General features: G+C 46.0%; 1 protein-coding gene across 8 annotated transcripts in view; it reads right to left on the reverse strand.

Annotated features, from left to right (window-relative positions):
• Sox5 (SRY-box transcription factor 5) overlaps nt 1–16,462 on the reverse strand; it is a 775,369-nt gene that overhangs the window by 687,068 nt on the left and 71,839 nt on the right. For 3 of the 8 annotated variants that reach the window (XM_051155581.1, XM_051155577.1, XM_051155576.1), the window contains exon 1: nt 13,945–14,024. The exons of 2 other annotated variants lie outside the window; for them this stretch is intronic. In XM_051155581.1, coding sequence (XP_051011538.1) covers nt 13,945–13,954 — 10 coding nt within the window. In that variant the 5' untranslated portion in view covers nt 13,955–14,024. Of the gene's footprint in view, nt 1–13,944; nt 14,028–16,462 lie in introns of those variants that run through there. 3 more of the 8 variants (XM_051155579.1, XM_051155570.1, XM_051155571.1) reach the window with 2 other exon arrangements.

Consider the following 16,462-nt stretch of genomic DNA (forward strand, 5'->3'; position numbering starts at 1 on the left):
CCTGTCACCGTGCCTCCCCACCATTCTGCACCACCATTTCCTTTTTAGACTGAAACCCAGAGTATACCCTCCCTCCCTGTGATGGCCAGTGTTGGTGGTCGACTGGCCTGACCTGGACATCCAGGAAGGATTTCCTATCAGGGTACCTGAATCAAAAAGACCCATCACAAGCGCAGAAGGCGCATTCCCCTAGCAACCTGCATAAAAGGATCTGAAAGAAGGTCACTGGTTTTGCCTGCTTGCTTCACTCCATCCTGGAAGTTCATCTATCCTGTTGCTCCGGCATTCTTTCGCCAAAATTAGAACCAACTTTTTCCGGCTGCCGATGTAGACTGAGAACCAGCAGCTCTCCCAGAATCCTCTGGGCCTTCAGTGCCAGGTTGGGACTTCTGAGACATCTAGCCTCGGCCTTGTGGACTGAACAACCACTGAATTCTCACCCTCTCCAGTGTAGGACAGCCATTGTTGGTCTATGACGTATCCAGACTACAGCCTGTAAACCAATCTAATAAGCCCCGTTATATATATACATATATGTGTGTGTGTGTATGTGTGTATGTATGTATGTATCCATTATATATGTATCCATTTAATTAATATGTATCCATTCTATCACTCTTCTAAATTGCTCCTTCTTGGATATTTATCCACAGCAATAAAGAAAGTAGCTCACCCATACCCCGTCTTCACCTGGCCTAACAAGCCTCGCTCAGTGTCCCCAGATGACAGTCTGGGAACTGGGGCTATCACTCTCACATCAGCTCCCCTGTTGTAGCTGCTGTGTTGCAGCATCCCCCCCCCAACCTGGCCCCCCCATTTCCCTTCACAGCACAGGCGCCCCGATCCTGTGAAAACACATTTCTTCTTTCTATTCAGACATCATCAGCGCTTCCTGTCTCACTCGGAGCCAAAGCAGAAGCCCTTGCTGTGTCCACGGAGCCTGTGCAACCCGGGTCCTGAGCCTCTGGCCTGAGGTCCAGCTGCTCACTCCGTGCTCGCTGTTCGCGGACGCCTTGGCACCGTTCTCTCCCTCGCTTGCTGGCTGTTGTTTATAAGGCCCCTTATCTGCCACCCAACTTGAAGGCAAGCCACTTCTCTGTATCTTCCTCATCCATAACTATGTCCTGGGCTCCTAAAGGTGCACACAGGTCATAGCCGGCACATGGTAGGTTTGCTGTTGGATCTTAGGGGCTGGATCCCTCTACCAGCTCTGAGCTCATCTTTATTGCTAACACATCTTCCATACTAAGCCTAGTTCCTGGGACACAATAAATATTCAATAAATGTTTGCTAATTAGTGGACTGATTAATGATTAATGGGTTAATTAAGAAACTAATGAAACACTTTAACAAGGAACAAAGCTTTAGCTTGAGGAACTCACAATACCAAACAGTGAAATGCCTCCTTACCTCACAGCTGCCATTTCCCTTCCGTCTTCCTACAGAATTGTTCTAACCTTCCTCTCAGCTTAAATTCGCCTTCCTGATCCACTCCACTAGCTCTGCATATAATTTTTAGATTCCCACACAGAGTGATACCTACAAGATAGCTGAACTGGTCAAAGTGCAATTTATGCATAGATTTGCACACACACACACGTATGATGTGTGTGTGTAAGCATATGCATGTTTGCATGCTGTGTAGGTATACGTGTGTGCACATGAGTGTGTGGAACCCAGGGCGATGCTGGGTATCTTCCTCTTTCAGTTTCTACCTTCTTTACTGGAGTGTGTTTCTCTTTGAACCTGGAGCTTGTTCTGCTAGATCATCCAGCCAGCCAGTTTGCCCTGGAGGCCTCCTGTCTCTCCTCCTGCATCCTGAGATTATAGACAGATTATATGGCACAACCACATAGAAAAGCATCCTGGGCATCCTTACTGTGGTTCTCGTGTGAGCAAAGGAAACCATCTGAGCCACTGTTTGGCCCAAAAATGCTTTAAAGACTTTTACACACACACACACACACACACACACACACACACACACACACACACGATATATGGGGAAACATATATAAAACACATCTGTTATATGCATGGCATATGTTTATGTTGGATATATGACATACAGGTTATATATGACACATGTCTAACATAAACTTTGCTCACATATATAATGTTAAAACTTTCACAATTGACATATTTTAGCATGCCTAGTAAACACAGAAGTGCTAGTTGAGCAAAGTACAATATTAAACAGAAGAAGCACTGCTCTAGTACCGAGTCACACGCCCATGCACACACGTGAAGCCTGTCTGCATTCATAAAGAAGGCCCTTGATTTGTAAATACTAGGGTTTGAAGCCAACATAATTTGCCATTGGTTGTAAGTTATCCCAATCTACATCATTACGTAGGAACATGAGTCAGTGCACACATAACTGTGCGTTAGTGCATGTGTGTCACTATGGCCACTTCAATCCTCCCACTCACGGGGTTTTGCACGACTACTGTTACCAGGGGGGAAAGGTGAGATCAAAGAAAATATGACTTTCTCTTTTCAATAGTTACCACCCAGCAAATCATTTGGAAAACTTTTCTCACTCCCTGTGTTTCAGATGTAAAGAGGACGGTCTCTCAGATAAAGCCCACCCTGCCTCACTCTTCTGGCATGTATGTGATCCTCCTCAGAAGGCCTTGGGCTCAAATGAAAGCTGTGACTTGAAGTCCCACACAGAAATCTTGAAAGGCCAAATATCTGTTCCCCTAGCTCAGCCTTCAGAAACCGGGGGCTGTGTGGCTCTTCTTTGAAGCTGCCTTCAAAGTTAAGGCCTTCAGCCACCTGCTTCCCCTGCACACTGCTGGGGGCCTCTGGAGGTCAGACCCCTGCGAAGCTGTGCTCAGGAGCTTCCCGGCTCTGCAGGACACCTGTGCTAAGGATGGTCACCTGTGTCACTTGTTCTCTTGGTTATTAGTTTCAGAACAAAGACCACTGTAGTTTTGGTACACAAGGGAAGTGAGAACCTTTCGAGGTGATTTTAAAAATGACTTTGCCATGCTTTCGGAGCAGGCAGTAGTCTGAGGGGGGGGGAGGGCCTGCTCCAGCACCCAGTCCGACGTCAGGCCTCTCACAGAAGCTCAAGCGGACTCTGTACCTGTGCTGCTCTTCTGAAACCTGAACTATGAAATCCATTTGCTTTTTAACTCCTCCTGCCCTGGGAGGGAGGGCGGAGGGAAGGGAGGAAAGGAGAGAGGGGGGCAGGGAGGGAGAAGCCAGTGAGTCCCAGGAATCCTCATGTCTCAGCTTCCCTAGTACTGCCCGCCCCCCCACAAGTGCATAGCACATGTCCAACTTGGGGATCAAACTTGGATCCCCAGCACTTTGCTAGGGGGCTTCCAGTCTGTCTGTTTAGTCTTTCAGGGAAGTGCTGTACTTGGGGGCTGTCAGTCTCTCTCTAGCCATGAGAGAAGGCTAACAACTTTCAGAACCCATTCTCTCTATTTAAGCTGGCATCTGTGCAACATGCTGGGGGGGAGGGGGCTAGCCACAATCTGCAGCTTCCCTTCAGTTTACTCATTACAAGCAACTGGAACTCTTCTCCTCAGCCTCCTTAGGTTTGGGAAGGGGAAGGAAGACAGAAGTGCACAGTGCGATCCCCTAAAGCTGCCCCTCCAGATCACGCAGGGGAGGGTGGGATGACTCAGGGGAGGGTGAGATGACTCAGGACTCTGCCAATTATACTTACATTCCACGTGTCATTTCAAAATGTATTTAGAGAGAGACTTTAAGAGTTTTTAAGTTAAAAATAGAAGCTTGTGTTAAGAAGCATTCCTTATTAGGTAAGACAGGCTTTATATTTTTTCCTTAAGGCAAAATAGGGTTCCCACTAACACAAACCCTTCTGCTCTGCAAACAAGAGGCTGGTGGCAGTCTGGGAGAATGTAACCATAGGCAGAATGAAAAAAGAGAAAAAGAAAGAAAGAAAGAAAGAAAGAAAAAAGAAAGAAAGAAAGAAGGAAAGAAAAACAAGCCTTTTTACGGATTTGGGTTTTTCTAATGATGCAACCCGTTGACCAGAGGTCAGAATCTTACAGTCCCTTGCTCCCAGGAAGCAGGAAGCAGGCAAATTGTGCAAATACTCAGGAGCTAGCCCATTCTCACCATAGCAAGGAACAAGTGTTAAGATGGAGATGGAGAGAGGCTGGGACCCTTCACTGCACTTCAGGACAGCAATCCACAGTTACACACAGCAGTGAGTGCCAACTCTGAAGCATGGGCCATGCAGCCCCCGAAAAGAGCGATGGGATGCTCTGGCCTATCTGAGGCTTTGCACTGACTGAACGTGTTCTGCTCCCTGTGACATAATTTTAAAGGCATACGATTTACAGCATACAATGGGTCATAAGAGAGGAGAAAATCTGAGCTTTGACCAAGTCTTTCCTGTCCAATAGATAGATACTCAAGCAATCAGGGGCATTTTCTCAAGCCTGGCTGAGAGATGCTACCTGCACAGTGGGAGATGTGCTTGGTGACTACTGGTCCCTCCCCTAGTCACTCTATTCTGCTTCCTGCCCAATATAGTCTCTTCTATCTCTTGTGTGTGTGCGCATGTGTGTGAGTGTGTATTTGTGTGCATATGTGTTTGTGTGCATGTGTGTGTGTGTGTGTGTGTGTGTGTAATCACTGAGGTAATTTGGGCCTAGTGATCATAGAGTTTTGTTTCATTCCTGAGCTGCCCAGTCCCACGGTATTTTTACTAAACTTCAGTAAAACACCCACAGCGCCCTTCTTGAGAACAAGTGGTGGAGAAGCCTGCTCCCTTCATAGTCAGAAACAAGCAGGACAAAGGGATGGAGGAAGGGACAAGGGAAATCTATTTACCAACACAGTCACCTGCCCACCCTGTACCATCCCCTTCCAGCTACATCCTACCTGCTAAAACTTCTGACACTGCACAAATAGCTGTGGTTTGTCCAACTATGCCCTCTCCTACAAGCAGGGACGCCCTTCCTCCAGGTCACGGGCCATCTTTCGGTTTCTCTTGTCTGTCACAATTCATCACTAATCTAGATTCTCATAATGCCCTCCAGTTTTTACTCCTCTCTTTCTTTATCCAATGTAACCTGGAAAAATAAGCAACGTTTCTGTTATTAGTAATTTTCCATTTCAAATTTTAGGAATGTGAGTAATTGATAGTTTTAGTTTTAACTCAGAATATATTAAAAAGATAAATAAGTTTTTGTTTTTGAGACCTCTGTAGCTTGAACTTCCATCACTAGAAGTTAAATGTAAGTTAATTTTCTTCTTTAACTTACTTCAATGCCTAGCTCCCTCCTTTGAAAAAGGAAAGTGGTGGAATGTAACTTATAGCTTTGTCATGCGGGCTGATGGTTGCATAGTCCATGGGACATATGAGACATTTGAAAACATTGATTATTAACTCAACTAAGCAGATAAAACTGTCTGTGGCGAGAGGAAACTGCACAATCAAATAGCCAGGATTCTGACTGAACGTCCGAGGGTGTTAACTTCTTAACCCCTCCTGATGTGAATAGAAGTGGCCATTGTGTTGGAAAGCTGGTCTAGGTTTAGAAAGTAGGAGGAAGTAGTTCAAGGCCCAGGGGGAATGTCTGCTGTAACTACATCTCCAGCCGTCCTCAGGCCCACATGAGGAAGCAGGCCTCCTCCACCACTGGACCCAACTCCACTCTCAAGTGTAGGGCAAGCCCGGCATGGACTGAGCCTCTGAAATCATGAGCTAAGATCAGTCCCTCCATTTAAGTTGCTCATCCCAGCTCTTTGTCAGAGTGCGGGGAAGGCCGACTCATGAGGGCCCTCTTCTCTGTGTTTATTCTGTAGAGTAGCCCTTCCGACTCTTTCATGTTTTACCCAGGATCCACCTCATCAGATGGCATCTCACGGGTCCTTCCCAGGACAGGTGCCCTGGCCCCACCTGCCTCCTGCTGGTCAGCCATCCTTCCTGCTACCTGCCTGTTGCCTCGGGGTCCCACGCTCCTGTCTGTTTCTCTAGGCTGTTTTCCTTTTCCTTTCAACTTACCCTCGGAAACTTCCTTACCAAGCCCTGGCAACAAACATATTGCCATCTCTGAGACTCTCAGTCCATGTGCACACCTCTCTTCTACCCTTCACCCACACGTGGAACTCTGTCACCAGCACGAACCTCCTTCAATAAATGCGCGAACTATGTCCATCTCTGTTTTCTCCACACGCATCATCACCAGCCACCTGCCTTTCCTATGCGTGAGGGCTCCAATCACCTTGAATTTCACTTCTCTTTTGGCCTCATAATCAATGATTAATTTTGACTTTTAACTCTTATCTTTCAAAAGTCACCTTAGTTCTCTCATCCCTGTTGATTTTCCTTGCCCTGGCCCTTAACAGAGTGCGTCTAAATCTGTGAATGAACTTCCTGGGGAACTTTCCATATGCTCCCTCCCCTGAAACCCAGCCCACAGAGTGCTGGAGAGCCATCCTCCTTTCTTGTCCCCCGGAAACTCATCTGTCCGAACACTTGGTTCCCAACTGGTGATGCTGATTTGGGAAGTTGTGAAATATCTAAAGGGGAGGACTTCACTGGATATAGCCAGTTACTGTGGGAGGGCCTTGAGGGTCATGTCCTGTCCCACTTCCTGTATCTGCTCTTCTTTGACACTGCTGACGTGAGATAACCGGCTGCCACTGGCTCCCACTGCCTCATGGCTTCCCTACTCTCAAACTGTGAGACAAAGTAAACCTTTCGTCCTGTGAGTTGCTCTTGTCAGGTGCCTGGTCACATCCACTGGACTAGTGCTAGTGTGCCCCTACACTGTAACTCAGGGCAGAGCCTTTGCCTGAAGGGTAGAAACAGGTCCCCATGGTGCTCCAGGCCTTTTGTTATGGAGGCTCTGGCTGCAGTGCCTATTTTATCCCCTCAGGTTACCATGGTGACCCTTCTTGAACCAGAAGTCCATCAACCTCAAACACTGTTTCTCTGATAGGATCTGTGACCAGGCCACACCCTGGGCAAAAATTAGTCATTCGTTCAGTGTGGTCATTCAGGCTGCCACAATTGCTGTGCCCTCGCTCACCCCATACTTTACGTGGCCATTTTCCCGCACTTCTGTGAGGCTGCTGGGTTCCATGGGGTAGCTCTGAGTTTCCCGTCACTCTGGAGCCCTCAGGCTTCTTAAAATGGCAAAACTCTGAATGAGCTCACAAGGACACACAAAAGAGACCCGGAAATCTAGTGGGACGCACCAAAGGGCCAAAGGGGAAAATGATTATTCATTTTGGAATGAATGAATATTTTCACTCAATTATTTATTAGGTGCCTAATTTTCTCCATACTTGGTTTTCATACATCATTGGAGATTGTTGCACAATGTTCCCCACGGTGACCAACAACTGCTTAACATGAGTTCTACCGTTTCTCTAGTTTGTTTCTTTACATGATGTTTGTCCAGTATCTTTGTCCCAAACTCTGAAAACCCCATCTCATTATGATGATTTCATATGAAGTAGCAAGTTATATTCATCTGCCAAACACCTTTCCTTTTCTAAAGATTTATTCTATTATTCTATCTTATGTGCATGTGTGTAGGCTTGCAGTTGTATATGTATACCATGTGTGCGCAGCTCCAAAAGAGGCCAGAAGAGGGCCTCAGATCCTCTGGAACTGGAGTTACACACTGTTGTGATCTGTAATATGGGTGCTGGGAACTAAACCTGGGTTCCCTCAAAGAGGAGCAATCTCCTAACTGCTGAGCTGCCTCTCAAGCCTCCTCAACAAACTTCTCCCATTTCCATTATAGTCTTCAAAAGGGTCTTATGTGGTATTCTTGGTAAGATTTTAAATTTTTGGTTCTGTACCCATATCATCAGACTTAATCATATAGGTTTGAGCAATCTGGGCATGTAAGTAATAAGATCCACTGTAAAATAAGTAAAGTCACTGTGTAATCATGAGCCAGAAGGTTGTGACAACCACCTAAGTTATCAGATGCTGTAGGATAGAACCTTGGGTGGCTGGTGGTGGTGGTGGTGGTGGTCTTTTGTCTTGTTAAATGAAAGCATCTGCATTCCTTCTCCCTGCACTCTAGGTTCACAGCTCTGGTATTCTGGGGTTGACAGCAAGGCCTAATGCTGGAATCAAGACCATCAGACACCTACAAAGCCTAGAGGCACAGGGCATGGTGGCACCTGTTTGTAAGCCCTCCACTGAGGAGGCTGTGCAGGGAGGTCTCAACCTTAATGCCAGACAAGGACACACAGCAAGGTCCAGGCCACCCTGGACTACATAGCAAAATTCTACCTCAAAGATAAAAACAACAAAAAAAGTGTAAAAATTCAGTTTTGCTACTCAATAGCCAATATTTTCAAAGTAATAACTTTTTCATTAATTAAAAAATTCTTATGTACTTAAAATATTATCACTCTAATATATATCTGAGTATACAAATTTCAAGTGGGTAATCGAGACCAGTGGAACCCTTAAGTAATGACACTTATGTGAAATCTGAAAATTAAACACTAAATAATTGCAATTTAAAGGACATGTGGAAAATAATATTGATATCTTTCCAAGTGCTGAACATTATAAATTGTGAATCTTGTAAGTGCCGAAAGACTTATATCATATTAAAACCACATATAAAGTGTAAATCTGGAAAACAAAAGCACATGTAGCGTTACTTGAAGGCTATGTAAACGGTGACTTTGGTCCTAGTAACATCCTTCTTGCACATCTGCAGTAAAACAGAAAGTAGAGGAAGAAAGTTCTCATCTGTGAACAAACATGCAGGGCCCCAGAGTTGCCCCTAATGTACTGAGGTTTCTCATCCAAACTGGAAGTGTGAAGTCATATGCTGAAAAATTACGTAAAAGTGTCATCTCTGATAGACTGTGGGGCTTTTATTTTATCTTCTCACAAGACTACAATCGCTGGGAGAACAACCCATTTCCTGGCTTGCTGGGCACAGTGACTCCCTTCCAAGCAATAAACCGGAAGTACAGAATTTGTGTCAGTTGGACTCTGATCTGTCAGGAAAGCGCAGTGCGATCAAAACTTATCATGCTGAGGCTGTTTATTAGTGACTTGCTTGATTAGGGCATGTTAGGAAATCCCATCCACAAGATGAAAACAATGACAAAAAGACAGAAACCTACAATATGTTGGTGGCAAAATTCAGATTACAAGTTTATCCTTTACCACCTGCAGGTACCATTAGCACAGTGATGTAAGGCCCGAAAAATTGAAATGAATTCCTCCCACCAGATGGGGGCAGCAGTCAAGGAGAAATTGCAAGAGCCACCAAGACTAGAGTTTGTGCTAAGCACGCCTATGAACTGTGATCAGAGAGATTGTGATAAGGTTGATGGCAATAGCACCATCAGTTAAGAAAAAGGACATCTGTGTGCAGGTGTGTGCACTTGTCAGTGCCCCATGGCATTCCAGCAGACACTCGGCTTTAAGGCTGGCCAACAAATGTAGGCCTTCTTGCAAAATACCCAAGAGCATCTGTTGGCATCAGTGAGCTGGCCTTTCTCACAGGTCATCATGCCAGATAGTCCCGCATTCTCTCTCTGTTATGGCTGGCTTTAGTAACAACTTACAGGTGAGTGGGGGAGGTGCTACCTACATATAAGAAACCCTGTCAGTGATAACCGGGCACTGCAGATTCCAGTTTTCGCTCTGGGGTTGAGTAGGAGCACAGTCTTGGGGAAGAGTGCTGTGCACACCCAGCCTTACCCGTGATGTCTCCTGCCTCCTCTCTTTATTATTACCATGGAAAAAACCCAACAAGTAAAGAGCGTGCTCTGCGGACCACTCAGCAGAACATCAAGCGATGTGACTATCACCAGGGATTTGGTTAGGCTTCCTTGTCAACTTTATTTCCTGAGTCAGTACTTCCCTGGGTGGTCCCTGGTCCAGAGCCCTCACAGGCACCTGAGCAAAAGTAGACTTACTGACATCACCCCAGAGCATCACCGTGGGGGCTGGTCTCAAGCTCTTTTAATCCTCCAAATTACCCTGCCTTAGCATTATGGCAACACTGCATGACTTTTTATGACATACCTATATGCACCTGAATAGACCATTCCATTGAAAATGTATGCAAATCAATGATTTCATTTCTCCTCAAAACAGTTTGGAGAGGTGGTCAGAGGAAAATGAGCACTAGAGATATGCACCTGAGGCTGGATGTGTGCGCTTTAAAGTTCCAGAGGCAAACTATAGGAATTTTCTTGCAGATAGACTTGAAAACATTCTTTTCCTTAACTTTGAGTGCCATTTCTTTAAGGTCAAGCACAAAATAATGAAGTCGCTTTTTCATGATAAATTTACACGAACCGTTTTATGTTATAACATGTTTTAAATGTTAAGATATCGAGGAAAAGTTCCAAATAATTAAAAAATCACTGCTATGATTTAAATATTTATAAGGGAAGGAAAAACATCCCTGGCGGTTACAGGCAAGCCTAGGGTATATGCCGTTATAGTTCTAAGCATAGGGGAACGCAGGTGACTCCTAAAATACAAAACAGTGGGCACAAAGGTCATGTGCCCAGGTGTAGTTGAAGGGACTGGAAGCTGGTGCTACAAGGACCTTATCTGCCATGCAGTATGAGTCCCCACCCTATGGGAGTAATTTCATTTATATTTCAGATGGAGGAAAGGCAAAATAAAATAAAAAAAATGATAGAAGATAAAAGAGAGCTAGTCCTATTTCCTTAGACAAGTTCCTGGAAGATTCTTTTTTATTTTTGATGAAGATCACAAAATGACTAGGAGAAATGCTTAAGACTGAAGAATGTTTCCATTTTTTAAAATAGCCTAATGAATCACTGTGTACAAACAGTGCCTGCCATACATGAAGTGCACCCAGCCCTTTAAGAAAGAGTTAAGGACCATGTCATAAACATTAAATGTATTGACAGATATGATAAAGCACAACCCTTCTGGTGGTGGCTAGCATCAAACTACCTGCCGATAGGCACAGACTGCCAGGGAAGGAGCCAGTCCAAGTGTATCTCAGACAGAGAGTGTGCTAGCCCGAGTGAGGTCTCAGGCTTAATCCCAGCACCAAAATAAAGGGAAAGAAACCAGGGAGTAAGAGGAATTGGGGAAGGTAGGAGGAGAAATGAGTAGCCTTCCATAGTTCATGCTGGACTTAACTGCTAAAAACATTTCAAATAAAATCAGTATTTTCCACCATATGGACTATTTCAGAGCCATCTCAGTTGAATAAGGGTACTGCAGAGGGAGGATTCTTTCAGGAGAAGCAACAAAAAGCCAAGGTGATGGCGGAATACACAGTGAACCTCGGTAGGGACTTCTGCAGGAAGCGAGTCCACATCCCCTAAACAACAGTGGAGCCAAGAGCCCCAGAGAGCTGTGAGGTAAGACACTGCAACGGCACTGTTAAAGTATAAGATAAATCCATAACCAGGACTGCTACTTCCTCTATGTCATATGTACGACATCTCTTGACTGGGAGCAGTACACCTTCCCTCCTAGCCTTGTTCTATGGATTCCATGACAGGGTCTGTCATGAGAGGACAATGCTACTATCCACCCTCGAAGTGGGGACACTGTCTTAGTTAGATTTTCTATTGCTGTGATGAAACACCATGTCCAAAAGCAAGTTGGGGAGGAAGGGGTTTATTTGGCTTACACTTCCACACTGAAGTCCAACATTGAAGAAAGTCAGGACAGAAACTCAAACAGGGCAGAAACCTGGAGGCATGGTGCAGAGGCCATGAAGGAATGCTGCTTTCTGGCTTGCTCCACATGGCTTATTCACCCTGCTGTCTTACAGAACGCAGGACCACCAGTCCAGGGATGGCCACACCAATAATGGGCTGGGCCCTCCCCCATCAATCCCTAACTAAGAAAATGGCCTACCGGCTTGCCTACCATAGATCTTATGGAGGCATTATCTTAATAAAGATTCTCTCCTCTCAGATGAGTTTAGCTTGGATCAAGTTGACAAAATTATCCAATACAGGGACTTCTGTGGGTTACAGTAAGTGCACAGTACTTGGCATGTGCTATCCTTAAAAGACTTATCAAGAAAACTACTTACAGTCAAATCCCCCAAGTTGAGGCTGAAACTTTATTTATTCCTGGACTCTCCAGGAATACGTAGTCTGCCTATATGTTTCCTCCTCCTTTGCAACAGCCAAGTGCTCATTGCCTCATGCAGCTGTGGGAGGCTGAGGGGCTACAGTGTGCACACCGGGGCAGGGAAATGTCCAGAACGGAAATCCTGCTTCAGTCCTTTATATGATCTGTAACACAGGACTCTGTCTCTTGTTGAAGGTCAGCATCCTAAAAACAGACTGGTGAGCCGAGGTACCGAGAGGGCAAAGGGAGATCACAGAAGACATGATTGATATATGCTGTGCAAGAAGAGTTGCTTTACTTCTGTTTGTTTGCTTTGTTGTTTCTTTCTTTCTTTCTTTTTGTTTTTTACTTTTTCTATAAATACTAAAGTTAATATGTGGAACAGGATACAAAGAGTCCAAGAGAGGCCTGGAGCAGGTCTAAAAGGAAGGGGCAGGACAATGGAGTATCACAGGAGCAACATGGAGGAAGAGAGAGCAAGGGAGCTTGGGAAGAGAGTGAAGAAGAGCAGATGAGGGAGGGGTGGGGGAGGGCAGAGGAGGGAGGGGTGAGGGAGAGCAGAGGAGGGAGGGGTGGGGAGAGCAGAGGAGAGAGGGGTGGGGGAGAGCAGAAGAGGGAGGGGTGGAGGAGAGCAGAGGAGGGAGGGGTGGGGAGAGCAGAGGAGAGATGGGTGGGGGAGAGCAGAGGAGGGAGAGGTAGGGGAGAGCAGAGGAGGGAGGGGTGGGGGAGAGCAGAGGAGAGAGGGGTGGGGGAGAGCAGAGGAGGGAGGGGTAGGGGAGAGCAGAGGAGGGAGGGGTGGGGGAGAGCAGAGGAGGGAGGGGTAGGGGAGAGCAGAAGAGGGAGGGGTAGGGGAGAGCAGAGGAGGGAGGAGGGAGGGAGAGCAGAGGAGGGAGGGGTGGGGGAGAGCAGAGGAGGGAGAGGTAGGGGAGAGCAGATGAGGGAGGGGTAGGGGAGAGCAGAAGAGGGAGGGGTAGGGGAGAGCAGAGGAGGGAGGGGTAGGGGAGAGCAGAGGAGGGAGGGGTGGGGGAGAGCAGAGGAGGGAGGGATAGGGGAGAGCAGAAGAGGGAGGGGTAGGGGAGAGCAGAGGAGGGAGGAGGGAGGGAGAGCAGAGGAAGAAGGAGTCGGGGAGAGCAGAGGAGGGAGGGGTGGAAGAGAGCAGAGGAAGGAGGGGTGGGGGAAAGCAGAGGAGGGAGGGGTGGGGGAGAACAGAGGAAGGAGGGGTGGGGGAGAGCAGAGGAGGATGGGATGGGATATAATAAACTTTATTATGAGAATGCCATAATGGATCCTACCCCTTCCTACACTAACTAAACCATTTGTTTAAAGATGAGAGACATATGAAGAAATGAAAGCCTTCCCTAGGCACGCCCTTCTGATGTGTCTAAATCCATGCAACCCATGGTTCCCTGTGCAAACAACCTGAGCATCAGGAAAGATGCGCCAGGCGAGTGCGCTGTGATGCGATGACTGCAGACCAGCCATGATGAGCACCATCCCTGTCCTCCATGGACAACTGACTACTTACTTTGTTTGGGGGCCCTGCTGGCCCTTCACCAACACTGCTTAGTGGTGTTCCTTAACCCCTCCTAGACTGCGAGGTTCTAGCAAATAGAGCAGAAAGCCAGCATGGAACCGGTGCGGAGTGCATATGTTTAAGGTGTATAGTAGTTTTGCAGTTTCTCAGCTCCACAGGCTCCACCTCTGGGCTTGCATACGGTGTCTTCTACTTTTAGTTTCTCTCTCTCCAACATTACTGATTCCTTTCGCAACTTTTCTGTGTTATTTATAATTCGGCTTCCTTGGGTAACCCTTCCTTGGCTACCCCATTGGTGTGCACACAACATACAAGCTGTTTTCCTTTTCCTATCTGCCCGTACCTGATGCCATAAATCAGCTGTGATGGGTCTTTGGTAAACTTCATGGAGAGGAGCCTTCTGTTTTAGTTTTCTCAGTCTCTAGCATTTAGTAGCTTCCTGTCAAAGGACAAAGCAAGTGCTCAACGGAGTTTTGGTGAAGGCATTGATTTCACAATGGCTTCACTGTTAAGAGAGGAGAGGTGAGTAACTGAAACGCTGCAAAGACATAGAGAATTATGATTTTCCTATCCTGCAACTTCAATTGCTTCCTGAGACAAAGGAGCCTTGCCCCCCTTCCCGCCTGCACCCCAGGATTGAGTTCTCACAATGTCACCTTGTGTAAACTGATTGGGCTTTGTTGTTGTTTGTTTGTTTGTTTCTTTTTGTTTTCAACTCCACACAGGCTGAGGCCATCTTGGAAGAGGGAACATCAATTAAGAAAACGCCTCCGTCGGATCGGCTGAAGACCAATCTGTAGGAGTATTTTCTTGATTAATGACTGACATGGGAGGGACTAGCCCACTGGGGGTGGTGCCATCCCTAGGCTGGTAGGCCTGGATTGTATACAAAAGCAAGGAGCTGTGTGAGGCAAGGGGAGCAAGCCAATAAGCGTGTTCTTCTGAGGCCACTGCTTCAGCTCCGGCTTCCAGGCTCCTGCCTTGGCTGCTCCTCACAACAGGCTGTGACCTCTAAGCCAAATGAACTCTCCCCTCCCCGGTTTGCTTTGGGTTTTAGTGCTTCATAACAGTGATGGAACCCTAACTAAGAGAGAACCTCATCATCACATACAGATCAAGAGCTGGGAGGAAGATGCTACCGATGGACAGACGAGGAGAGGCGGCTAGGAAGACAAAAACACTGGAGGTCAATGTCAGAGCAAGAGCTTGGGTCTTCTCCCCAAACCACACCACGAGACTAACTATATCTGTCTTCCTACAAACCAATGACAACCAGTCGTGCTTCGCCGCCTATGTGGCTTGTGCGCCACTGAGGCTCGGTTTAGTTGTTAGCAGAACTGAATTATCCAAGCCAACCACAGATCCTGCCCCCTCCCCACACTCCTCTCCCACTTCTATATTTGAAACAATAACAATGTGCCCACCTGGAATGCTTGGGGGGCTCCAGTTTGTGGGGACAGTGTGCGCCTCAGCCCTTCCAGCGAACAATCAGCTTAAGGAGTTGTATTCAGATATTATTAATGTTTCCTGTGGTGAAATCCCTGCCAAGTGCACACTTCAGCAGACACTAAAATAATTTGGGTAGTTGACATTCAATCCAAATTTTCTGTGGAAACGTGCCAGATTTGACATCTGTGGGGAAGTGGGTAATTTTTATTACCCACAAAGAGCAAAGGCATAGCTGGATTCCTCCACCTCCATGCATCTCCTGGAGTGGAGGAGATGCTCAGACGTGCACAAACGTGGGTCAACCCACGCAGTCTTGCCACAGAATGGCCAGAGCCCAACACAGGTCAATTTTGAGGAACCAAGTGGAACGGCCAGAACACATTTCAGGTGTGTGAGGAGCAAACTACCTTGTCGCCAGTGAACTTTGCTCAAGGTCGTTTAGTGCAACTCTTTGCCTTTAAAGAACCATCACTTGCTAGAAGTTCAAACCAGAACTTCAGGTTGATCTGTTTTGAGGGTGTTCTTGCAAATCCTAATAATATCTGACCCTGCTGTCCTGTATAAACATACTTAAAAATCACCTAAAATGTTTTTTTTAATACTAAAGTTTAATCGCAAAGGCTTAAGGACAAAGATGAGTAAATACTCCTTCAAGATGCCCTCCTCACTCTGCATATTACGCTATGTATTGTCCTCTTTAGGTGACATGCACTAAGCTGATATTGAGGACTACATTCTAAATTTAGCTGCTATCTTATATTAGAGTAAAATAGAGAAGGCTAAATTTGCTTCTCTCATAAAGTAGTTAACTATCTTAGTAATAATTAGGCAATTTAAAATGATTATGGCAGCTGCTTCTATACTGACAAAGATTTTTGAAGTCGGTCAAGAGGATACAAAAACATGGTCCATTTTATAAAAAGATTATGGTTAGTGATTTCTTCATTTTTATTAGGAAAGAAAGTGGTTATATATATATATATATATATATATATATATATATATATACAGTAATGGAATTACAATTGGATACATAGTTCCCAAATTACAGAAGGCAACATAAAGAAAATATAACTTCAGGAAAAAGGGAGGAAGAGAAGAAAGGAATAAAAATGGAAAATGTAGATAGAAAAGAATGAGTGCCACGTGGGATTAATACAGGTAACTACTACAGATGCAAAGTGAGTTCCCTGTTGGTGGGAAAGTCACCTTGGTTATGAGTCTATTTCAATGGTCCATTCAAAGACTGCATCAAAGGGATGCCCAGGATAAAGGAAGCAAAGAAGCATACCCGTGCACAGGGTGATGATCTGAGCCTGAGGACAGGACAAGGCCTATTTTCGAAGATGGAGACATAGGGAGAGAGGTGTGTGGGGGCTGCAGCCATATTTGGAACACAGTCAAGACCTTCA

Source organism: Acomys russatus, chromosome 13 (genome assembly GCF_903995435.1).
Source record: "Acomys russatus chromosome 13, mAcoRus1.1, whole genome shotgun sequence".
Classification (NCBI taxonomy): Eukaryota; Metazoa; Chordata; class Mammalia; order Rodentia; family Muridae; genus Acomys; species Acomys russatus.